The sequence below is a fragment of the Muntiacus reevesi genome, chromosome 18 (genome assembly GCF_963930625.1).
Source record: "Muntiacus reevesi chromosome 18, mMunRee1.1, whole genome shotgun sequence".
NCBI lineage: Eukaryota > Metazoa > Chordata > Mammalia > Artiodactyla > Cervidae > Muntiacus > Muntiacus reevesi.
Genome location: NC_089266.1, coordinates 17,910,071 through 17,935,315, shown reverse-complemented (window position 1 = coordinate 17,935,315; position 25,245 = coordinate 17,910,071). Strand labels below are relative to the sequence as shown.

General features: G+C 49.9%; 1 protein-coding gene across 5 annotated transcripts; it reads right to left on the bottom strand.

Moving 5' to 3' along the window:
• Positions 1-1,964: 1,964 nt before the first annotated feature.
• On the bottom strand, positions 1,965-23,688 carry KIF18B (kinesin family member 18B). 5 transcript variants are annotated; one of them, XM_065909104.1, is made up of 17 exons: positions 23,281-23,688; positions 18,732-18,916; positions 13,887-14,213; positions 13,180-13,337; positions 12,758-12,862; positions 12,465-12,575; positions 12,188-12,385; positions 11,017-11,193; positions 10,336-10,410; positions 10,096-10,196; positions 9,269-9,455; positions 8,784-8,911; positions 5,389-5,594; positions 4,633-5,158; positions 3,638-3,727; positions 3,039-3,142; positions 1,965-2,803 (listed from the first exon to the last, which is right to left on the bottom strand). In XM_065909104.1, the coding sequence occupies exons 2-17, from the start codon at positions 18,775-18,777 to the stop codon at positions 2,697-2,699; spliced, it is 2,646 nt and encodes an 881-aa protein (XP_065765176.1). In that variant the 5' UTR covers positions 18,778-18,916; positions 23,281-23,688; the 3' UTR covers positions 1,965-2,696. The 5 variants fall into 5 exon arrangements, with proteins under 5 accessions (XP_065765176.1, XP_065765172.1, XP_065765173.1 ...); XM_065909100.1 differs by lacking the exons at positions 1,965-2,803; positions 3,039-3,142; positions 3,638-3,727 and having other exon boundaries at positions 3,731-5,158; positions 5,353-5,594; XM_065909101.1 differs by lacking the exons at positions 1,965-2,803; positions 3,039-3,142; positions 3,638-3,727; positions 18,732-18,916 and having other exon boundaries at positions 3,731-5,158; positions 5,353-5,594.
• Positions 23,689-25,245: the final 1,557 nt, after the last annotated feature.

Here is a 25,245-nt window from a genome sequence, read left to right as displayed (position 1 = left end):
ACTCTATCCTGACATGTCTTGTTCTGTGTCTGCAGCTCCTGGCACTGAACCTGGGTCTTTGAAATGGGGCAGGAATTTGTGCCTTGGGGTGGGACCCAGACCTGAGCTGCGGGGCCTGGGGTGGGTGTGAAGATCAGGGGAAGAGAAAACTTCTGAACTCCCTGAAGTAGAGCGAGCCCCCCCTCCCCGCCAAGGCTGAAGAGGTAGGCTGAAGCAGGAGGGAGCCTTAGGGCAGCGGATGGGGGAGCCATCGATTGCCGCCTCTCATGGATGGCTCTACGCGAGAACAATCCGATCTGAGTGTCATCACTGCCCACGGAGGTCAGCTGGGAGCTGGCTGTCAGCTTGCTGCCCGCCCCCCTACAGCCCCTGCCAGCTCCCTGAACCAGCCAGGCTGCCTCCTTCTGAGCTGGACACCTCAGCCCGACCCCCTGTGATTGAGGGCACGTGCTTAACTCCATTGTGGAGTCTTTGTATATTTAATGGGTCACCCGAGAGCACATTTTGCACCACAGAGCCACGAGTGTTTGCCTAGCGAATGGTTGGCTGCAGAGCAACCTTGTCAAGAGTGACCTCTTCCCCTTGTCAGCGGCCCCCAGCCCAAGTGACTTCCGCCTCCTGCAACAGAGCCTGTTGTGTGAAGCTTGCCCTCCTGGCCCTGGTTACCAGCTGCTTTGCTCCGTGCCCGTTGCGCCTCTGCACTTGCAGGGGTGATGGTGATGATCAAATGAGATAATGTGTGTGAGGGCCCCAGGAAATGGGGAAGTTATTCAATGTCGATCCAACCAGCAGGAAGCGAGGCCTCCTGAGGTCAAGGCGTCATGCCACGCTGCTGGGGGCTCCAGATGTGAGGCAGTGACTGCTTTTGTGGCAATCAAGGCACACGGGGGGAAAAAACTCATTAAGACTAATTGGAGAGGAGGAAATCCCTGGCTTGTGGAAAGAAATGATGTCTGCTCACTTCTAAAGGGAAGGGAAGCAGCTTGGTGTCATGCATAGATCTAACCAGACCCCGGTCTGAGTCCTGAAGCTGCCACTTGCCATCTAACTCCGGGCATGTTTTGTTAACCTTTCTGTCCATTTCCTCATTATACCAAGTAAGGTTGTGAAGTTGTGAGCTGCCTGCAGCCAGTAGGAACGCAGGGTACCCCTTTGCATGCTCTGCTCCTCCAAAAAGGCATGGGAACTGAGCGGGGAGGGGTGCCCCAGGTAGAAGGGGAGGAGGCGCCCCCAGAGCAGTTTGAAATTAGCAGCATTATTTACACACTACTCACAAAGTGCTAAATGCCTTTAACATGTTTGTTTTCAGAAGCAATTTAAACACAAGATTCCTGTAATTTTGTTTACGCTATTCATTCATGCAGTCAGCCACGTCTTCCTGTGGAGACTAGGTAAACTTGGATTGAACTGTCGCAATCCGAATGAGTGGAGAGTCACAAATGACATGGGGAATGGACTTTTGGAGCTAGAGGGAGGAGGATTGTGGTGGGTTCAAGCAGGTGGGGGCTCAGCCTGGAGTCTTACTAAGACCTGGGGTCCACTGAGACGCTCTCCCTGATGCTGGAACTCCGGGCAACCCACACCCAGGTTGTAGGAGGATAGAATGAGTCTTCAAGTATGATCACATCTTCATTCACTAAGAGAGACCTTTAGTAGAGGGTGGTGCTGCAGAATAAGGGGCAGGTCCCACCAGGAAGGATGCAAAAGGAGGCAGAGGGGGGATTTTGTTATGCTCAGACGCTTCTTTAAAAAAAATTTTAAAAAAAGATTGTTTCGGGACTTCTCTGGCAGTTTAGTGGTTAAGACTGCGTTGCCACTGCAGTGGGGCAAGGGTTCGATCCCTGGTCGGGGAACTAACATCCCACATCTCCCTAGGCCACACAGCCAAAAAAGAGTTTCTTGAGACCTTAAAGAGTCAGAAGAGGTTGCTGTTCTATCTAGGTATACAGAGAGAAAAACACACCAAGGATGGAGATGGTTTATTGATCATTATAATAAAAAAATATATATCCACCAATATATATATGTGTGTGTGTATATGCAGAAATAAAGGATCGGAGTATTAAAGACCCAAGTATTAATAGCTCTTACATCGAGGTGGTAGCATTAAGGTTTACACTTCTTCTTACACTGAGTGTGTATCCTGTTTACAATAGGGTAAAAATGATTAACTCTTTTCATTTGGAAATCAAGGCACCATTATCGGCATCATTGTCAGGACTGCTGCAGGGGGCTGGGCTCTTGCTTCAGGCTGGGGGGATGGGGCTGAAGAGGCCTTTCTCTCAAAAGCCAGAAAGAGCCAAGCTGGGACTCTCCCCCATCTGCTCCTCTTCCCATGCTGACCCCTCCTCCACTGCACAGAGCCCTGTGTTAGGTGGGGGGCTGGGGGTGGGAGAAGGAGGGTAGGAAACAAAGCCCCCCATAGCTAGCTTCCTGCCTGGAGGGCATTATAAACTAGGGGGGAATGATGGCAGCACCCTTTAAAATAGCAACACGTTAACACTCACAAATGAATATATACAAGCTGAGAAGCTGAGTGTAACAAGAGATTAATAAAGAGGGCAAGTAGCAGAATGAACCGCTGGGGGAGGACTGTTAATAAAGGAAGAGGGTGTTGGCGTTAATTGCTGTGAGCCAGGAAGGCAGGTCAGGGCTCCTGATGCAGGCGGCTCCAGGGACCAAGAGGGGCCAGGCGGTCAGGACACCTTGACGGAGCAGCTCCCAGCTGACAGCGCTCCCTTAACCCCCATCACTTCCTTCTGGCTCTTCTGGTTTCCAGGGTAGTGAGGACTGGAGGGGGGCTCTGCAGGCCAGTTGGATGACGGGAGGTTGGGAGGAAGGAGAAAATGAGGCTACATCCCACCATTCCCTTCCCCCACCCCAAAACCCATGTCTCCCCCCCTACCAGGGTCCCTGAGATGCTTGGAAGGACCCTAGGCCCTCCTCTCGCCCGGGGCTCGGCCCACCCTGTCCCCTCCTACTTCTTGTCTCCCTCTGCCACTGTGGCCCAGACCATCCTGCCTCCAAAGGCCAGTCACCTGGGATTGCCAGGGGCCCAGCTGGCCTCTTCAGGGTGGTGCTGGGAAGGCGGGCGATGCGGCTGCGGCCCCGGGCGACTCCCAGCGAGCGGGAGACGGAGGAACTGCAGGGGGGGGGGGAAGGAAGGAAGAAAGAAAGAAGGGTGGGAAGGTCACAGCCAAGTCTATGGACTATGGGGGGCGGGGATGGGTGGTGGTGGTGAGAGCTAGACACCGAGCCTTGGGAGCAGGGGAGACTGAGCATCAGAAGGAAGGGGAGCTGAGTGGGGTTTGGGAGGGAAGTAGAGGTGAGGGGTGGGCAGTTCACTGCCTGGATTATCCAGTGAACACTCCACGTCTCCCTCGTGGGGAGGGGGCCTGCAGCCTTTACCAAAGGAGGGAGACACCCACCTCTAGTATAATCCCGTAATAGCACGAACCTGGGACCCTCAGTCAGACAATCTGACACTGGCCCTGCTCACAAGACCCCCCACACTACTGGCTCCCAGGGGTACACACACACACACACACACACGCAGGGCCTGTAGTTTGCCTGGGCATCTGCTGCCCTGGTAAAAGCTCCTTCTCTGCCCCCACCCCACACATCCCCCCATCCTCACCTCACAGCACGCCTCTTCTTGCGGGCTGAGGTCCCGGGGAAGGAAGATGCTGGCTTGGGGCCCTTCATGGTGAACAGGGGCATGGGACCGCTGGGGAGGGAGTGAGACAAAGAGATCAGAAGGGAACCAGAAATGGGTGCCAGCCACTCCCCCCTCCGGCGCCCAGGCTGGCAGGGCCGGGAGGGTGGACAGGATGACCTCTGAGGTTTCCTCCTCCTAGGAGGCGGATTCCTCTCCCTGCCTCACTCGGCCTCGGCTGACAGCTGAGTGACAGCCCTGTTCTGGGAGAACATCCAGGTGTCAGTTTGTGGCGTGTCCGGGGAACTGGAGTTCAGACAGTTTCACCCTTCCACCTGCCTGGCTCTGAGCTTGTTACCAAGAGCGGGGTTCGGGCTGTGGGAGGGATGTGGGAGTGGGCAGCCTGCCACCCTTGGCCTCCCGAGTCCAGGTTAGTCTGCAGTCTGTTTGCGGTCCTGAGCTGGCCGCTGCTCCTCCGCCCTGCCATGCGGGCAGACGATGAGGGGGAGAGCAGCTTTCCACAGGAAAATGCTGAATAAAGTTTTCTCAGGATCCCCCTCCCTTCCCAGTTCCAGATGCTGGGGTGGATCTGGGGTGAAGGGTTGGAAACACGTATTTCTCAGAGGAACACGGAACTCAGGCCAGGCCTGAGTGATGCAAAAAAACAGAGTGGGGTGGGCACCCCGGGTTAGTTCCTACTCCCTGCTGGCAGGGGGCTTCTGTGAGCTACTCTGGGCCCGTCACAAACCAGCACAGAGCTGGCGGCTCTGAAGTATAGACAAGGCAGGACCCCCAAGAGAAGCCATGCCTCGACAGAAACTCATCCTCTGCTCCCCTGGGCCTGGATGCTGGTCAGACCCAAGGGAGAGAGACGTAGAGTCAAGTCCAAGAGCGGACTGTCTCCTCTCCCCTTTGGCCGCACCTCTGGCCCTCGCTAACCCCTGAGCCCCTGCTGGGAGGCTGGAAGGGAGACTTGCCTGGGGAGGAAGGGCTGATCCAGCCTGGTCAGCCCCTGGGGCACACTGTCCCAGCCAGCGCATTCGTGGAAGCCCAGCTTTGCAAGGGGCTCCTCGGAGAGGTCAAAGGTGGCGTTGAGGTCCCGAGAGGGCAGGGGCAGAGGAGTGGAGCAGTTCTGCAGAGCCGAAGGGCCCAGGGGCACCCGGCTTTTGATGACAGTGGCTGGGCAGAAGCGAGGGGATGGGCAGGGGGAGGGGGCCCTCTTCCCCGTGGGGGTGCTGGGCCCACATGGAAGCCGAGCCTCAGGCAGGGTCCCCTTCCTCAGGCAGGGCAGGAGGGACTGGCGCTGGCGCTTGGTCCCCAGTTTGGGGGCTGGGGGGCTGTCTGGCTCTGAGGGGCTCAGTCTCCTCCTCTTCTTCTCTGTGGCCTCCCGAGATGCCTGGGGTGGAGTGCAGTCTGGCCCGGGTGGGACCTCCAGAGTGTGTGCGAGGTCACTCAGTTGCCTTGCCATGGTCCGAGTCACGGGGCCCGAGTATCCTGCAGCCCCTGGGCAGAGAGGAGAAGGGTGTGGAAGAGGGATCAGGCGTTGAAGGGAGGAGAGATTCTAGAATCTGGGGAGACACGAGACAGGCAGGAGTGCCTGACTCCTCAGGTCTGCGTGACTCCTAGGCCTCTCTCTGCAGATGCCCGTGATCCCAGGGGTCCAGCCTCCCACCAAACCATGCATCTGAGGCTCTGACCTTGGCAGAAGGAGGCAGAGCAGGGCTGAGACTCACTTGACTCTGAACGCAGCTCTTGAGCCAGAGGTGCCTTCCTGGCTGGGCCAGGCTCCCCAGAAGCCTCCGCTCCAGGCTCAGCGTTTTCCCCTCGCACCAGCTGCTGCAGCGTCTCAAACTCTGCGATCATGTCGGGGGTCAGGAGGTTGGCTGCTTGGAGCAGGGAATACTGGCGCTGGGCCAGGCACAGCACCCTCAGGGCCAACCTGGAAGAGGGGCAAGGGGGTCCCCGCCCCGCCTCAGCACAGGTGCACTGGACCCCTTCTGCCTTGACGGGACTGCTTGGCCAGTCTCATCACCCTCCCAGTTGTGCTGAAGACCAAGGCTGGCAGAGATGACCGTGGGTCATGGTAGGAGGCTTCACCCACAAAATATGTGCCCTGACAAAGACAGTACTCGGGAAGGAGGGGAAGGGCACTTGGAACGTCTGAGTTTCCTCTCAGCTCTGCCACCTGTGAGTGCTGTGGTCTTGAGTAAGTCCACTTCCCAGGGGCCATGAGAGGTCGCAGGGAAGAGGCCGGCTCAAGCCAGACCAACAGCTCAAATTCCGGCCCCAACACTTCCCAGCTGTGTGACCTTGGATCACCTTGCACCCTCAGTGTCCACATTCCTAAAATGAGGATAACACATGCAGCTACCTCATAGGCTTGCTGGGAAAATGAAATGGGTTATTTTTTAAATTTTTGGTCATGCCTGGAGGCTTGCGGGACCCTAGTTCCCTGACCAGGGATTGAACCTCGGGCCCTCAGCAGTGAAAATTTAGAGTCCCAACCACTGGACTCCAGCGAAGTCCCCAAATGGGTTATTTTAGATATAAAGCATTTAATGAGTACTTGGTACATACTCAGCACTGTAAGGTTAGCTAATTATTATATTCTATAATAATAATAATCATGCCATCTACCTCATTAGGATAAGAGGAGATTAAATAAGACAGGCCATGTTGATCTTGGTTCTGAGGAGACCCTCAAAAATGCATTCAGCCTGCACTTTCTATTTAACAACTGGGATCCTGAAAGAGTGTGTGTGTATTATGTACCTCGCATGCACTGAGGGGCTATTTAAAGGAAATTATGAGGATAATGTGATTATTGATGTTGTAAATTTAGATTCTAATAAAGCAAATTTTCTTTCTGCGAGGCACACCTATGATAAAAGAATAAACACAATTATCTCAGTGGGGATTATTCATGGCCAATCATTCATCCCTGGGTAGCACCACCTGCCTGGGCATCTCTGAGCCCCCTCCTCTGCCCTCAGTGTCTGCACAGGGAGCCCAAACTCATTTTATAAAGCAGCCTCCAGGCCCCTTTGAAAGAAGGCAGGATATAAATTAAAAAGGACACCGCAGAAACTCATTCTATATCTGCCTGAGCCACAAATTATATGAAAATAAGACAACGGAGAAAAGTGGGCATCTGGGGACAAATGCTCTGGCTTGGCTGTCAGATGAGCCAGGTCTGACTCCGTCCCTCTCGTCCTGTGGCCCCGGCAAATGGGGAGTTGGTCTATATCACGAGTGTTCAATTTAGGTTTCAAGAAATCCATCAGAGGACATTTTTAATGGAACAGCTCTGCTTTATCTGTTCTACATATTAGACCTCAGGATAAGATTTCATTTGAAGACAGGGCTTTGCCGCTAAAAAAAATCCTGAAAAACCACTGAACTGGAAAATCTAAAATCTACTCAGTGTCCCGGTGGTCTGAGATTCTAAATTCTAAAGTCAAAGTGAAATTATTTTCGATTATCTGGTTGTTAGGGTGTTCCCAAGTATCAGGGGCTGCCGATCTAGAATGTTCCGCAACCCCTGATACTTTGGGTCTTCCATCACTTTTATTAGTATCTGTTATGAGCTCTGCTTCCCTGGTGGCTCAGTGGTAAAGAACCCGCCTGCCAATGTAGGAGACACACGTTGGATCCTTGGGTCGAGAAGATATGGAGAAGGAAATGGTAATCCACTCCAGTATCCCTGCCTGGGAAATCCCATGGACAGAGGAGCCTGGTGGGCTACAGTCCATGGGGGAGCAAAAGAGTCAGACACGACTTAGCGACTAAACAACATTATTAGCTCTGGACTGTGAAGCCCAAATCGTAGCCAAGGTTGAAGCCACTTGTCAGAAACCACAAAATCAGAGGCAAAGCAGAAACGAGAACCCTGGTGTCCCCCATCTTCGCAACGGGGGACTCCAGGCCAAGAGACCCTGAGTCATCAGTGGCGGCCCCTGGTTGTTCCCTGAGGGCCCAGGGGGCATCCCGCCAGTACATTCCTGCCACTCCTGGGCCCTGGGGAGTCGGCAGCAGGAGACAGATAATAAGCCACTGATTATTCAGGCTGCAGCATTTTTGCTGAGTCGGGAACAGACACTCCTCAACAAGAAATAAAATTAAACAGGCCCTTCTGTCCGGAAGCTTTAAATACACAGCCTAGCGTGAGGCGTGCTGTGGAGGGAGGTGTTGGATTGGCAGCAGCAAAGCTAAGTAGCAGAGGATTTATGTTCTAGGGGCCAAGGAAGAAAATACTAGCAGCACCTCTCTATTAAGCACGGAAAGAATGGTCCAAAAGCCATTTCTCTCTGGGTTTGTATTTACTTCTGAGGAGAAATAGCCTCAGTCAATCTGTCGATGAGACAGACGACAAACACCTGACTCAGGAAGGCTATCCCATCCTCAGCGGCTGCCCAGCTTCTCTTGGCTGAGCACGGGCAGCTTGGCCCTTAGACTGGAAAGCATAGCTCCAGCCCCAGGCAGCCCTGCCCTACCTTGGCATCCACCAGCTGTCTGCATGGAATTTGGTGTTTTGCTTCCCTCTTGTCAAACTGCCAGCTATACAGAGTAATAAATAGAGAGGCTGCTACGTAAACAGAGTAGGCGATAATATCAAATTGTTGACAGCAGGTATGGGACAATTGGATGACAAAAGACTTGCTTCTTGGACTTCCTGGTGTGGTGGTTAAGAATCCGTCTGCCAATGCAGGGGACAAGGGGTTTGATCCCTGATCTAGGAGGACCCCACATGCCTTGAAGCAACTAAGCATGTGCACCACAAGTGCTGAGCCTGCTCTTGAAAGCCCACGAGCCACAACAAGAGAAGCCTCTGCAATGAAGAATATTCACTGCTTGCCACAACTGGAGAAAACCCACGTGCAGCAATGGGCAGCCGAAAAAAAAAAAGACTTGCCTCTTTAACTAAAACACAAACAGAGCTTCTATGATATGCTTGGCACCACTTCTCCTTCCAGGGAGAATTCCAGGGTCAGAGAAGGCTGGCAGGCTACAGTCCGTGGGGTGGCAAAGAGTTGGACATGACTGAGCAACTTTCACTTTTCTCCTTCCAGGATGCCTGGACCCATCACCTCCCGCCTCGGAGCCTGGAGAGGAACAAGAAGATACCTACTGCTTAGAATGGTCCCTGTCCAGGCTGGGTGGTGGGAGGTGGTCCATGACTGGCTTGGGCTGCACGGTCAGGTCAGGAGACCTGGGCGATGGGTGTCTGAGGTTCTGTTCCGGCACCTGGGTTGGAATCTAGAGAGGAAGAGCGCCACAGGTAGAGAGCCCAGGGCAGCCTCCCTCGTTTTACCTGCATAGCTCCTGAAACCCTCCCATCTTCTGAGAGCGGGAATGACAGCTCCCGGAACCACCTGGTCCTAGTAGGGTCCTTCTCTCTCCCAGTTCATGTCCTCCCTCCCTCCTCCCCTTCTGGAAACACACAGGCTCCCTGCTTTCATACACACTGGATCTGACTAGTTCTTCCTGCACAGAATCTTAAAGTCTCCGGATGACTGAGATATAAGCCATCCAAGCAGAGAAGCCAGGGCTGAAGGGACCCAAGAGTTGGGGGAGAGGATTTTCTTCCAATATTCCACCAGCTCCAAGCCCTACCTCCTTGGCCAGGCCTTCGTCCTTGTCCTCCGGTGGCTGCTCCCTATGTGAGGAGTTCTCATCCATGACCTTCTCCCCTGGGGCCTCTGACCCCAGGCTCTCCTCTTGAAGGACTGCTGACCCTGGCTGGAGCTCTGGGGTGCAGGGCTGGCTGGGGAGGTGGGACGGTGAGGGGCGGCTGGGGAGGCTAAGGAGGAAAGGAGAGGTTTGCGAGGTGTGAAGCAGGGGCAGGTGGGAACAGCAGGGAGGGGCAGGCTCTCTGTGGCTTCAGGTGGTAGAGTCTGTAAGGGGTTGGATGCTCAGGTAACAGGTGGGTAGTAACTGAGGGTGAAGAAGGAGTCAAGGATTTTCTGGTTTAGAAAAAGACAACGTGGGGGCACGTTAAGTCACTTCAGTCATGCCCAGCTCTTTGCGACCCCATGGACTGTAGCCTGCCAGGTTCCTCTGTCCATGGGATTCTCCAGGCAGGAATACTGGAGTGGGTTGCCATGCCCTCCTCCAGGAGATCTTCCCGACCCAGGGATCGAATCTGCTTCTCTTATATCTCCTGCATTGGCAGGCAGGTTCTTTACCACTAGCGCCACCTGGGAAGCCCAGAAATAAATGACATCCACCCCTTGAACGCACCTTCTTGTGAATAGCAGATGCTGCTTATTATATGGACTGGGGTGTGATTTACTCCTCCAGCACAGAACATTCTAGGTGACAATCAGAGTGCTGGGCACTGAACGAGAATTCCTAACCCCAGGTGCCAGAACAGAATCGAGGAATCCTAGCCCTCCACAGGCTGGGGGAAGGACGGGGCAGGAAAGGGTGGCAGAACTCACGGCTGATGTGGAGGGCCTGGCTTGGGGGACGGTGCAGGGTCGTGCGGTGGGGCCTGGGCTCCTGCCTCGTACACCCGGAGCTTCTCCCTCAGGGCGGCCACCTGGAACAAAGCGGCCCAACCCCTCAGAGCCCCGGCTGGGCGCAGGGTGGTGGCAGAGCACCCTGGCGACACCCTGGTGCTCCTGACCTGCCCCTCGACTGCCCTGCCCCCCAGCCGAGCTCCCCAGACGGCTCCTCACCTCAGCCTGGAGCTGCTGGCAGACGGTGGCGTACTGGCTGATGTGACAGTCCAGGCTGATCACGTTGCTCTTCAGCTGAGGTGGGGACACAGGGGAGACATCTGTTTGTTTATTCAAAGCAGCTTTTGGCAACTACTTCCAACGGTCAGACACTGCTAGGCACCTCACTCACACCCCGGCTGCTCACCCTCAGGACTGAGGAAACGGGGAGGCCAGGGGCTCACCTAACACAGCAGGGGGAGAGCTTGCATTTGACCCCAAGACTCCAGGCTCCCTGACGCATACGCTCTCCCCAGCCCAGGGGCTTTGCAGCAGTGGATCTGGGAGGCCCAGGGCTCCCTGGGGGAGGCGGGGGAAACTGGGCAACTCTGCTTCTATCTGCATTATATGTTGTTTTACCAAAAATAAGGGCCTGCTGCTAAAAACAAATCTGACAAAGATCACTGGCTGACACTCAGCCACTCCCTTCTGTTGCCTTCCTCTTGAGATAATTCAGCCATCCCAGTGCTGTGGTATTTGAAGGATGAAGACTGGGTCACCTCTCCTCTGGGCCTTGCGGGAATGCTCGCTCCACGTACTGGAGGAAGCCGGTGGGTCCTGTCCCCTCCTCCTCCCAGTCTGGGGGCTCCCCCGACACCCCTACACCCCCACCCCAGGCTGGCCGTCCTGGCTGGCACACACCGAGAGTTTGATCTCCTTGGCCCGGTCGGCATATTTGAGGGTGTTGTAGGTGTCCTCATAAGTCAGGCTGGAGGGGCTGATGGCAGCGATCATCACAGTTCGGCAGTTGCCCCCTATGGAGTCCTTGAGGAGGCGGGTCAGCTTGCTATCCCGGTATGGCACGTGAGACTTTCGGCCCTGGGGACAGTGGGTGGGCGTGGAGTGAGTGTCTAGACTAGACAGACCCAGGCTGGGACTCGGTAGCTTTGGGGTTTTGGGGGGGCGTTTTTTATATATATATATATATATATATATTTAAATTTATTTATTTGGCTGCACTGGGTCTTGGTTGTGGCATGTGGGATTTAGTTTCCTGAACAGGGATGGAACCCAGGTCCCCTGCATTGGGAGCGTGGAGTCTTAGCCACTGAACTTCCAAGGAAGTCCCCGTTTTTGCTTTTGTTTGTTTTTTTTTTTCCTAACTAAGCTGCTGGGCTTGCAAGATCTTAGTTCTCCAACTAGGGATTGAACCCGGGCCACTCCAGTTAAGGAAAGTTATGACCAACCTAGACAGCATATTAAAAAGCAGAGACATTACATTGCCAACAAAGGTCCGTCTAGTCAAGGCTATGGTTTTTCCAGTGGTCATGTATGGATGTGAGAGTTGGACTGTGAAGAAAGCTGAGCGCCAAACAATTGATGCTTTTGAACTGTGGTGTTGGAGAAGACTCTTGAGAGTCCCTTGGACTGCAAGGAGATCCAGCCAGTCCATCCTAAAGGAGATCAGTCCTGGGTGTTCATTGGAAGGACTGATGCTGAAGCTGAAACTCCAATACTTTGGCCACCTCATTCGAAGAGTTGACTTCTTAGAAAAGTCCCTGATGCTGGGAGGGATTGGGGGCAGGAGGAGAAGAGGACGACAGAGGATGAGATGGCTGGATGGCATCACTGACTCGAAGGACACGAGTTTGAGTAAGCTCCGGGAGTTGGTGGTGGACAGGGAGGCCTGGCGTGCTGCAATTCATGGGGTGGCAGAGTCGGACACAACTGAGCGACTGAACACTACAGTGAAAGCACCGAGTTCTAACCACTGGACCACCAAGGAATTTTGACCCAGGGCTGGAGGGAGGGACCCTCGTCCTTTGCACTGGGCTGTTGCCCTGGGGAGGAGCCTGGCTCTGTGTGGTTTTACCTTTGCGTCTGCCAGGGCGTTGAGGACGTTGATGAGGGCCAGCAGCGAGCGGTTGATGTTGGCTCCCTCCCGCAGCCGCTCCCCTTTGGCGTGGGTGCTGGATGCCCTCTCTGAGCCCGCCAGGTCGATGAGGCTCATCTTGGCCACGCGAAGGGCCTGGGTCAGCCCTGGGATCCGGTCCTGCTGCTTCACGAAAATCTGGGGGCAGATGGCCGGGGTGAGGGGGTGCTGGCCACCAGGAGTCCAACTCAGGTCCTGGCCTGTGGCCCCTGCTCACCTGGAAGATGGCATGGGAGCGGGAGGACGTAGCGTTGGCGTCAGTGGGGTGCTGCGTGCGGTTACGGTTACCCCGGGTCAGCATGCCCAGCAGCTGCTCAGCCGAGGTCGGCTGCAGAGGAGACACAAGGGGAGGGGGCTGTAGTCTCTCCAACCAGGCCTTTTCCCCAACAGAAGGGCTGCTCTTCAGAACCAATGCCACCCCAACAGGATCCAGGACATCCCCATACTGCCTGGTGAGGAGATCCCGGAGGACCAGTGGGGCTGCCCGGCCCACCTAAGCCCAAGTCTTACCTGGTGGAAGGAAAGTCCTTGTACCACCACCCCTTTGTCGGGGTCCTCACGGATGGCAAGGGGCCCCTTAGGCTCCAGGAGGTCGTGGATCTGCTCATTGTACACCTGAGGAGAAAGGAAGCCAGGGAGGGGCCTGGTGGAGAGGCTGTCTCTCCCCTAGGGGGCTGGGGGAGGGCAGAGCTCCTGGGCCAGAGACAATGACAAGACAAGTTTGGTGAGTGGCCCTTGCGAGATGACCTCACGTGACGAGTAGGGTCAGTTCACACGCAGTCTCTCTTGGAGCTGTGTCCACCCTCTGGGCCCCCGTCCGCCCACTTCCTACTACCCTCCACCCCTCCAGCCCACTCCACCCCACTCCCTCTTCAGGTGGTTGTGAGAATGAGGGATGAGGCTGCCCCGTCCTGGGGCGCCAAGAGCCGTACCTCCAGGTAGCTGATGAGCACCTCGAATCTCTTCTCCTCCCGGCAGGCCTCGAGTCTTCTGTACAGCTCCATGGTGGTCAGGTACATGATGCCAGGGTCCCCCTCTCTTCCCAGCATGGTGTGTGTCTTCCCGGCCCCGGTGGCCCCATAGGCAAACACTAGAGAGGAAAGAGTCGGGAGCAGGGTGGTGAGCGGGCTCCCCTGGTGCGTTTCCATCCAGTCCGCCCCTCCTTCCTCCTCAAACCCCTTTGCTTCCTTCCTTCCTTCCGTGTGCACGGTTGCACTGCTCCCACCCACCCGCAGCCCCCCGTTCCCAGTTGTCCAGTTCTCCGTGTCCACTCCTGGTCCCCCTGTAGGCCTCTGGACTTGAGGGCATGGGGGTCTCCACCGTGGGTGGAAGCTCGTCCCTTCCTCGGGGCACCTTCGCCAGCCTGGGTAGCTTCCTCTTTGGAAGGCCCACAATTCTTTCGCTCACTTAATGGAGCTCAGTTGACAAGCACCGACTTGCAAGTGTGATATTGCGATGTGTCTTCTTTCCGCTCTAGACTACAAGCATCCAGAGCGCAGGAACCTTGTCTGTCTGACCTATTGTATCCCAGGGGCCAACAGAGCGGCCCCCACACAGAAGACTGAGTGAGGGGCCCACAGAGAAGGCAGGGCCAGAGCCTTTCTCATCTGGTACCCAGCGGGATGGGAGGCCGGCTCACCTGAGCAGTTGTAGCCCTGGAGGAAGCTGTCCAGGATGCTGTGGGTGGTGTGGTGGAACACGTCCTGTTGGGTGGCCGTCTCACCGAAGACCCGGTCAAAGACAAACGTCAGGTCTTTGCCCTTCTTCTTGGGGCCATCTTGGCCACTGCCCCATTTCAGGCCAAGGAAGCCCCCATCGGGCTCCTCAGGGTCGAACACTAGTACCCGCTCATCCACCACCTGAACCACAGGCCGCCGCTGACTCTCCAGCTCCTTCGGAGTGGGGGGCCGCAGCCGCACCACGACCCGCAACATGCTGTCCTCCACCGCCATCACCATGGCAACACCTGGGCAGAGAGGCGATGGAGATGAGAACCAATCTGACTCAGGCCTGACAGGGTATCCCTCAGTCTAATATTCAGGGGCCTTCTCCCACCTCCTCTACAGCTCATCTCCGTTTTATCCCTCGAGAGAATAAAAATATTGATGCCAGCACCAATTACTAACAAAAATCTTTCTTCTTCCCCGGTTGCTCAGCTGGTAAAGAATCTACCTGCAATGCAGGAGACCCCAGTTTGATTTCTGGGTAGGGAAGATTCCCCTGGAGAAGGGATAGGCTGCCCACTCCAGTATTCCTGGGCTTCCCTGGTGACTCAGACGGTAAAGAATCCATCTGCAAAGTGGGAGACCTGGGTTCGATCCCTGGGTTGGGAAGATCCCCTGGAGGAGGGTGTAGAAACTCCAGTGTTCTTGCCTGGAGAATCTCCATGGACAGAGGAGCCTGGCGGGTTGCAGTCTATGGGGTCACAGGGTCAGAGATGACTGAGTGACTAAGAACAGCACAGCACATCTCTTTTTCTCTTGAAATGCCACCTTTGCCATATCCAAGTGACTGTATTGGTGGGCCGTCTATTATGTTCCACTAATCTGTCTATTCCTGTGCTAACACAATAGTTCCTTTTAAAAGGAACATCATTCCTTTAAAAAAGCTTTTTTTATTCGTTTATTTGACCACAGTGGGTCTTGGTTGTGACATGTGGGATATAGTTTCCCTGACCTGGAGTCAAACCCAGCCACCCACAATGGGAACATCGAGTACCAACCACTGACCACCAGGGAAGTCCCCCCAGTTGCTTCTTATCCATCAAGGCAAGACCTAACCCTACCCCCAGATTACTTTTTCATGATTTTCTTGGCTATTTTCAATCATTTTTTTCTATTTGACTTTAAGAATATCTTTATCAATTCCATCTCCATCTCAGAACCAATTCCTCCTCAAAAAACCCAGTTGGGATTACAATTGGAATTAATATTAAATTGACATATTTATTTTATATTAGATGTTTTCATATAAGTACACGGCTATTACCTTTTGATTTGTTCAGGTATTTTTTATAGATTCAGATATTTTCCATCATATTTTTTTTAATGTCATTGTTCTTTTAATATAATTCCCAAGTACTTTATGGACTTAATTGCTATTATGAATGGAATATCTTCCCCAATCTCCATTTCCAGGTGGTAAACACTACTAGAGAAAAACATGATTGATTTTAACATATTTGCCTTTTACCTACAATCCTCAAACTCTCTTATTAATTCCAACTGTTTTTTTATTAGAGCTTATTGAGTTTTCTAAGTACACAATAGTATATCAGAAAATAAGTTTTTTACCCTTTCTTCTCCATGACTATAATAAATATTATTATAATAATAATAAATAAATTCATTTATTGTCTATTGCATTCCCTTGAGTTAAATGATAATGATGATAATAGGGACCCCTGTCTTGTTTTTGATCTTAAAGGATCTTGATCTTTACTGCCTCACTATTTAGATATTAGTTTTTGATTTTTAGACAAATAGGTCATTATCATATTAGTAATTTCATCTGTTCTTATTTTTACTCAGAGCTGTTATCAGGAATATCTAGAACTTTATCTCATGCTCTTTCAGCATCTCCTGATACGATTATATGTTTTTTTCCCTCCTTTATTCTGTTGGCATGGTAAATTACTTGATATTATTCTTGGCATCAAATCAATCAAGTATTCTTTTTTAAAAAATATTTGTTTTTATTTATTTATTTGGCTGCGCCAGGTCTTAGTTGCAGCGTGCAGGATCTTCCATCTTCATTTTGGCATGTGGGATTTTTAGTTGCGGCATGCAAGCTATTTAGCCACATGTGGGATCTAGTTACCTGACCAGAGATTGAACCTGAGCCATCTGCATTGGGAACATAGAGTCTTAGCCACTGGCCCACCAGGGAAGTACCCCAACTATGCATTCTTGAAGAAATATCCTACTCTGGCCATACTTGAAATTTCCAATTTTCAAATGGTCAAATATGTCAACCTCTTCTTTTGTTATTTTTATGTCATATATAAGAAGACAGTCCTTCCCCAAAGTAATAAACACATTTAAAAAATATTTCTAATACTTTTCCTTCCTTACATTTCGGTCTTTATCCAGATGGAATTTATTTTTGTGTGTGTGAATGGTATGAGAATATTTCTAAATATCTTTTCTTTCCAAATGGCAAGGAATTCTCTCAAGATCATTTATTAAACAGTGCATTCATTCTCCACTAATTTAAATGCCACATTTAACATAACTAAATTCTCATATAAACATGAACTTGTTTCTGGATTTCCCATTCTGTTCTCCTTTTCCAGTAACTCACTGTTGTAATTATTGTGGTTCTTACCACCTTACTGTTCTTTTTCTTGGCCATTCTTGGGCAGCTTATCTTTATATGATTTTAGAGTCAGCTTATGAAGTTCTGTGAAAAATCCTGCTAAGATTTTAATTAGGATTATTTTGAATTTATAGATTAATATGAGAATTAGCACCTTTACAATATGAAGTCTCCCCTATATGAATATTGTATCTCTTTTCATCATTCACAACTTTATAATCTTTAGTAAAATTTTATTATTTTCCTCACATAAGTTCTGTAAATTTCTTGATAGATTTACAAATAGTTACTGTACAGTCTTTGCTATATTGGAAATAGGTTCTTTTAAAAATTACATTTTCTAATTTGTTTTGCCAGAACGAAGGAAAGCTACCGATTTCTGTATGCGGATCTCGTATATGCGGATCTCGTATCTGGCCACCTTGTTGAACTCCCTTATGAGTTCTATTAGATTGTCATTGATTCTCTTAGGTTTTTCAATTAAATGATGATAAGTCTGCAAATAATGACAGTTACTTTCTATTTTTAGCTCTTCTATATTTAGTTCCCCACCCTCCACTACCCATTAGGAATGGGTGCTAAATTTTATGGCATGCTTTTTCGGCACTTGCTAAGATGATCACACGATGTTTCTCCTTTAGTCTGTTAGTGTACAGGGTGACATGGATAGATTTCCTAATGTTGCCCTGGTAGTCATGCCAAAAGCTTATTTATGTATTCCCTCTTGAATTCCCCTCAGACCTTTCTGTGTGCTTTTTTCATTTCTCCTTCAAGCCAGCCTACCAAGGGTAGAGATGGAATTTCTGGAATGCAGGAATCACAGATATTCCTGGAAAAGTTCAGCTCAAGTCTAGGAATATATTAATAGGGATGAGAAAAGGTGGGGGAGGGGGCTGTTCGAAGTCGGGGGGATAGGAATAGATGAATGCTTTCCCAGGAAAGACTAGGTTCTGCCAATGGGTCACCATTACCAAGGTCATTCAGCAAAGAAACGTGGGATTTCTACCTAATACTCCAGCAAACAACTCATGTTTTCCTTGGGGGAAGAGGCAGAAATGAGTTGATTTCAAACTCTTGTCCTTCACCCCTAAACTTCCCAACTTCTTCCCCACAGAGAACAGAGATGTCAACCAATGATTATCTTTTTGAGTCTAATTAATTCTAGTCCTATCTCAGCCATCAGGCCATCACAATAATAAACATAATAGGTAAGTGTCCATTCTGTCTGTTCTAGACGCCTTACACATTTCATCTCCTTTTGACTCTGTTGCAACCCCACAAGATAGGTACTATTATTATTATTATTTATCTATTTTTTACTTTTGGGCCACACCTGGCAGCATGAGGCATCTTTGTCTCCAGACTAGGGGATCAAAACCTTGCCTCCTGCAGTGCAAGCAGGGAGTCTTAACTGCTGAACTGCCAGGTAAGTCCTAATAGATACTATTCTCATAGTCATTTTTCAAGGACAAAAGTGAGACAGAAAGGGTTAAGAAACTTGCCCAAGATCCCAGTGGTATTAAGTGATGAATCCCGGTTCCAACCCAGGCAGTCTGGCCATAGAGCCTGCTACACTGCCTCATAATGACGTAATATAATATGCTCTCATGCTCACATTGTTATAATAGTCCCTTATGTTTGTATAATAATTATAATCCCTTTCATGTAACTAGCATTATGCCTTCTGCAAACACTTTCAGATAAATGGACTGGACCTAATTTTCCACACTCAGAATGCCTGTTTCCTATCCTCGAATTCCCACCTCCAGGGAACTTCACTTTTTTTTTTGGTTTCACCACACAGCTTGCAGGATCTTAGTACCCTGACCAGGAATCGAACCTGGGCCCTTGGCAGGTGAAAGCATGGAGTCCTAACCACTGGACTGCCAGGGAATTCCTAGGAACCCTACTCCTGTGACCAGGCAAGTGAAGGCAGAGGGTGCCTGGTCCCACTGTCCGAGTCTACACTGGCTGCCTTAAGGCCAGTCCCAGCTCCGTGGAGAGAGTATTAGCTGAGGAGGAAGCACAGAGCAGCGTCACATTCAAAGCAGGAAATTAAAAAGGGCACTGGAAGCAGCGTGCACCTAACCTTTACAGTTCTCTCCTCTCCGCCTCCTGAGGGCCAGCGAGGCAGACTGTTTGCCTAATGAGATGTTTTCCTTCTTACTGAGAAAGTGCTGGGGGCGTGGGCAGGAGGAGGGTGACGCTGGCATGGCCCCAGTCAGGACACCTGGGTCCTGGTCTCTGCTTTGGTCTCTGACTGCTGGGGAGGTCTTTCCACCAGCCACACCTTGTGGATGTCACATCAGCTTCCCCCTTTGAGAGCTGGAGAGAACAGCTACTGATCTGCGCCTGCCCCAGGGGGATGGGAGATTAATGAGAGAACGTTTGTCAAGTTTGCTTTGATCCTCAGTTGGAAAGAGCATTTCAGCCCAAAGTACAAGGGAGATGATTCTTTAATAAGATCTTCAGGGTTCTGAGAGAGCCACAGTCACGTCCTGTTTCTAACCCGGGGCAGCTCATTAAAACCCGGAGGCTAGTTTGCTGCCAAGCTGAGGCTGGGAAGCCAAGATTCGGTTGTTTTCAGGGTAGCTTCCTCTGCCCACCACCATAGGGACGGATAGAACAAACAAACCCATGCTCCTCAGAAGCCCCTGAAGAAGAATGCTTGAGGACTTGAGGGGGTCTGCCTGCAGACACTGGGAGCTCAGAAGGCAGGTGCCTATCCTTGGGTGCTGTACTTTTTATAGCAGTTGTTGTGGCTCCCTTCACTGCTCTTTCACAACTCTAACACAGTGTTTCTTGTTCTTAAACTCCAAGAGATTAGGACCCTCTGTTGATGTAGTCTATGCACCCCCAGATAACTCGGAACCAAATCCAGAACACAGTAGATCTGTGTAATATTTGTCCTATGAATGAATAAAGGCCAGAAAAAGCAGGCTGAAGCCAAAAACCTAAAAATAATTATGATTATATAATAGCTAACATTTACTGAGCACTTACTGTGTGTCAGGCACTATGCTAAGTGTTTTACAAGTGTTTCATTTAACTTTCACAACAATCTCATTCTGTAGTTATTGATACAGTTGTTACATCCCTGCTCTACAAAGCAAACTGAGGCTCAGGAAGAACATTGTCACATGAGTGGCAAGTAGCAAGGCCAGAACTTGACTTTGTCCTGTCATCAGAGGCACTGCTCTTCATCCAAGGCTGTTCTGCCCTTTGCCTGCGCTTTTGCAGGTCCTACTTCCTCTCACTTTAGTAACCATGGAAAAACGTCCAAAGATGACTGTTTCTTTCTATGGGTGGTAGTGCAGAGATAGCACTGTGTTCTTTTGTTTTTTTAAATAGATAAAACTGTAACTAAGGACAGTTTTGTTTATTGTTTTCTAATCATTTTTTATTCTTATTGTCTTGCAGGCTAGGACATTTATTTTTCTTGTCTAGCTAGGACCTTGGGTACAATTTTGAAAGCAGCAATAGGGGCTTCCCTGGTGGCTCAGTGGTAAAGAATCCACCTGGCAAAGCAGGAGACACGGGTTCGATCCCTGGTCCGGGAAGATCCCACATGCTGCAGAGCAACTAAGTCCTCGAGCCTGTACTATTGAGCCTGTGCTCTAGAACCTGGGAGCCACAACTATAGAATGCATGTGCTGCAACTACTGAAGCCCTTGAGCCCTAGAGACTGTGCTTTACAACAAAACAAGCCACCACACAGCAACCAGAGAGTAGCCCCTGCTTGCCACAACTAGAGAAAAGCCTGCACAGCAAAGAAGATCCAGCACAGCCAAAAGTAAATAAATAAATACAATTATACAGACTGAAAAAAAAAAAAAAAGCAGCAATAGTGAGCAATCTGGTCTCTTTCCTGATTTTATAGGCAATGTTCCAATCATTTCACTTTTTTGTTGGTTTAAGGAGATTTGCCTCTATTTCTGAAGTGAAGTGAAATGAACATCTCTCAGTCATGTCGGACTCTTTGCGACCCCATGGACTATACAGTCCATGGAATTCTCTGGGCCAGAATACTGAAGTGGGTAGCCATTCCCTTCTCCAGGGGATCTTCCCAACCCAGGGATCGAACCCAAGTCTCCTGCATTGCAGGCAGATTCTTTACCAGCTGAGCCACAAGGGAAACCCAAGAAAACTGGAACAGGTAGCCTATCCGTTCTCTAGTGGATCTTCCCAACCCAGGAATCGAACCGAGGTCTCCTGCATTGCAGGTGTAATCTTTACCAACTGATCTATCAGGGAAGCCCGCCTCTAGTTCCAGCTTACCATTAAAAAAAAAAATAAACGGTTATTGACTTATACTTTTGTACCTAATGGATTTTTTTTTCTTTTATCTGTAAATATGTAAATTATATGAATAGATCTTCTAGCACTGAACTATTCTCCCATTCCTGTGATAAATCCAATATGATCATAAAAGATTTTTAATACATTGTTGGCTTCGGATTACTAATATTTTATTTCAGATTTTTACGACTACATTTATAAAAGAGAATGACTTGAAATTTTCTTTGCCTCACTTTTGGTATAACAAAATAGACTGGAAATGTTTTCCTTTCTTTTAGGGAGAGCTTCTACATATTTAGATGCCTGTATAATTCTGGTGGAATTTGGTGGGGGTTTTTTGATGTGTTTGAAGGTAGGTGGCGCTAGTGGTAAAGAACCCACCAGCCAGCATAGGTTAGAGGTAAATAGCCTGTTGGATCCCTGGGTGGGGAAGTCTCTTGTAGAAGGGAATGGCAATCCACTCCAGTATTCTTGCCTGGAGAATCCCATGGACAGAGGAGCCTGGCGAGCTACAGTTCATTGGGTCACACAGAGTCGGACACGACTGAAGTGACTTAGCACAGAAGGTAGTTTTTAAACTAATTAAATTTCTTCAGTAGTCCTAGGCTTGTTGAAAATTTTCATAGCTTCTTGAATCGGTTTTGGTGAGTTGTTTTTCTTAGAAATTTGCCCAAAAGCATCATCAAAAACGGTTCCAATTGAAGTCTTTCTCTTTTAATCTTTGAGTAACCAAAGTTATGTCCCTATTTTAATTCCTAAGGTCATTTTTTCATGTTTCTTTTCTTTAATATTACCAGAGGTCTGGCTTTTTTAATTAGTCTTTTCAAAGATACAGTTCTTGGTTAAGCTAATCATCTCTATTATATAGTAAAATTCTATTTCATTAATTTTTGCCCTTAACTCATTTTATTTTCTACACTTTTATTCTGTTGTTCTGTTCTATCTTATTAAAATTGGATATTTGCCTCACTTTGAGCTTGAAAAAGAAAATGTTCTAATGTAAGCATTTAAGACTATAAATTTACCTCTAAGTGTTCTTTAACTGCATCACCCAAGTTTTATAAACAGCATTATCACTGTTTCATGCTAATTATTTTTAATTACAATAATGATATCCTATTTGACTGAGTCATTAAAAAAATTTTTTTTAATTCAAGTGTGGGTTTATTCTTTTTTCTTTTGTATCTTAAGCTTAACTGCTTGTGGAAATAGAATATGGTTTGTACAGTACTCTGAAAACTCTTTAGATTCACTTTGTGGCCAGATAGAGACAATTTTTATAAAGACCTCTAAATATATGCTACTTGCATACTCTTTTCTTAAAAAAAAAAAAAAGTAAAAAAAAATGGAGCTAGGCTGGATAACAAATATAAAGAGCAACAAATTTAGACACTTTAAAATCTCTCTGAGGGTGGAAGAATTCAATCATGAAATAGGCAGAGAAGGACTGGATATTTTGGTAGTTGTTTGAAGCATGGAATTTGGTGACCAGAAAGGATGGTGATGAGACTGGAGAAAGCAGGGTAACATCCAGAAGTTTACACAGAAAAACGTTGTGGATGTTCTCCTCCGAGCTAAGCTTAATTTCTCTGCTTCCTAACCTGTAAAATGTAAATATGTGTATCTATGCCATTGGGTTGTTGTGAGGATTAAAAGAGTTAACCCAAACCTGGTAAGTCAATAAATGTTAACCAACATAACCAGAATTGATATGACCTACTGGCATTTCCCCCTGATACCAGAAGAACCACAGTCCGAAGTTAAAACAAACAAAAAAAACCTATTTCCCATGACAGACCAAGCTTATGTTTTCCGTGTCACTTCAGTACGTTAAAGAGTCAAAGCTAAGAGAAAGGGCATCCTAGAAACAACAGCAGAACGCCTGGTGTTCGGTCATGCAGACGTTCTTTCATTCCTTCCTTTATTCAATCGAATATTTACTAGGTGCCCCAGTAACTAAGTTACGGCCCCTGGCACAGCTCTGCAAACAGTTCTGCATAGATGTACAGCGAGGGTCTTAGCTACTCCATACAGATGTGCAGAGTCCCACGTCTCCAGCCCTAGCGCGCGGGAGGACCCAATTCTTCCTTACGTGTGAGTAAGGAGACCTTTCCCAGAGCGGATGTACAGAGGGCTGGGCGGAGGTGCAGACGTGCGCACCCCAGTCAAGGTCCCGTACAAATAAGCAGAGGGTCCAGATCTCCCGTGCAGGCATCGAAGGAAGCGACTTCTCCCCGCAGCGCCCCGCGCCGTGTTCGGAGAGGACCACCCAGGACCTGATGGGTCTTCAGGCTGCACCTCCGTGTACAGCACAGAGGCCCGGCTCCGGCTTCCGCCGCCGCCAGCAGCTCGGTCGGCGCGTCCAGACCTGAGCGCAGGAGCCCGCGGAACCGGCCCAGCCGTGGGCCAGTGCTTACCCTTCGTCGGTTCTCCGTCGCTGGTGTCGCCGCTCGCTGCAGGGTCCCGCCGCAGCAGGCCGGAAACCCGGACCACCGGAGATCGCCCCCTCCCCAGGTACCCCACCCGCGCCAACCTCCGGCCCGCGCCGCGTGTTCAAATTAGCCGGGTCGGCTCTTTCGCGCTTCCCATTGGTCGCCGCCCGGATCGCTGATTGGCTGTTTCCTAAGAAACAAAGTACAGCTCGGCGGCGGCGGCCGTTGTCCACAGTGCGCTTGCGCACTTCGCCTTCCTGCTTGCTGGAGGTTAGAGGCCGAGTGCCTGAGGCTGGACCTGTCGGAAGGAGCAGCAGAAATCTGTACGAGGTAGGGGTACCTAGGGGGCCAGTTAGGGCCTGTCTCAGTTGCTCCTGGGACTGAGTTCGTCACCAAATGCAGCAGCCAGACGTCAAACACGTTTTCAAACCTACATTTTCTGTGGTCTAAGTCGGTGTCCACTTATCCAAAAAGGAATTTTCAGTTGCTCTCCAGGGTTTCTTCTCTTCCGCGACCATCCGAAGAATGAACTTCAACCCGGCGGAGGCAGAGAAGGGCCCACTTGACTTTAACAGTGTCAGGATTATCACGGACAGACTGTTGAATATGAGTAGCGACCCTTCAGGGCACCGCTGGTCAGCACTGTCTCCATCCTCCACAGCGGCCAGCTACTTGGATTTTGGTGGGCCGCACTCATGCCGATCCCCAACCCCGGGTTTTGTGGAGGTGGAAGAGAGAGCCTTGTATTCTAGTCAGGAAGTCTGATTTCAAACACTAGTGATGGAATCGTCAATTAGTGCTGAGACTGTGGAAGTCACTTCCGCTTCTCTGGGTGCTTCTTTCTCATCTATAAAATGGGACAAATATCCTGCCCTTCTGATTTATCAGAGCATGGATGGAAAACCGTTTTAAGCCTCATCATATGTAAGGGGATAGCTATCTAGTCTGATTAGGATGAAGCAGTGGTGGCTGTCAGGAGCTAGTTGCTCCACCCTTTCATTAGTCTGATCTGCCCCGACACAGGACTATAAGCAGGTCGAGGCATGCAAGAAAGCAGGAGGCATAGTTTCCTAGCAGATCTACTATGAAGATAGTTCAGTTCAGTCGCTCAGTCGTGTCCGACTCTTTGCGACCCCATGGACCACAGGCATGCCAGGCCTCCCTGTCCATCACCAACTCCTGGAGTTTACTCAGACTCATGCCCATTGAGTCCATGGTGCCATCCAACCATCTCATCCTCTGTCGTCCCCTTCTCCTCCCACCTTCAATCTGATCTCCTTTAGGATGGACCGGTTGGATCTCCTTGCAGTCCAAGGGACTCTCAAGAGTCTTCTTCAATACATCAATGTTCAAAAGCATCAGTTCTTCAGCGCTCAGTTTTCTTTATAGTCCAACTCTCACATCCATACATGACTACTGGAAAAACCATAGAGTTGACTAGTTGGACCTTTGTTGGCAAAGTAATGTCTCTGCTTTTTAATATGCTGTCTAGGTTGGTCATAACTTTTCTTCCAAGGAGTAAGCGTCTTTTAATTTCATGGCTACAATCACCATCTGCAGTGATTTTCAGTTCAGTTCAGTCGCTCAGTCATGTCCACCTCTTTGCAACCCCATGAACCACAGCACGCCAGGCCTCCCTGTCCATCACCAACTCCCAGAGTCCACCCAAACCCATGTCCATTGAGTCAGTGATGCCATCCAACCATCTCATCCTCTGTCATCCCCTTCTCCTCCTGCCCTCAATCTTTCCCAGCATCAGGGTCTTTTCAAAAGAGTCAGCTCTTCACACCAGGTGGCCAAAGTATCAGAGTTTCAGCTTCAAAATCAATCCTACCAATGAACACCCAGGACTGATCTTTAGGATGGACTGGTTGGATCTCCTTGCAGTGACTTTGGAGCCCCCCAAAATAAAGTCTGCCACTTGTTTCCACTGTTTCTCCATCTATTTGC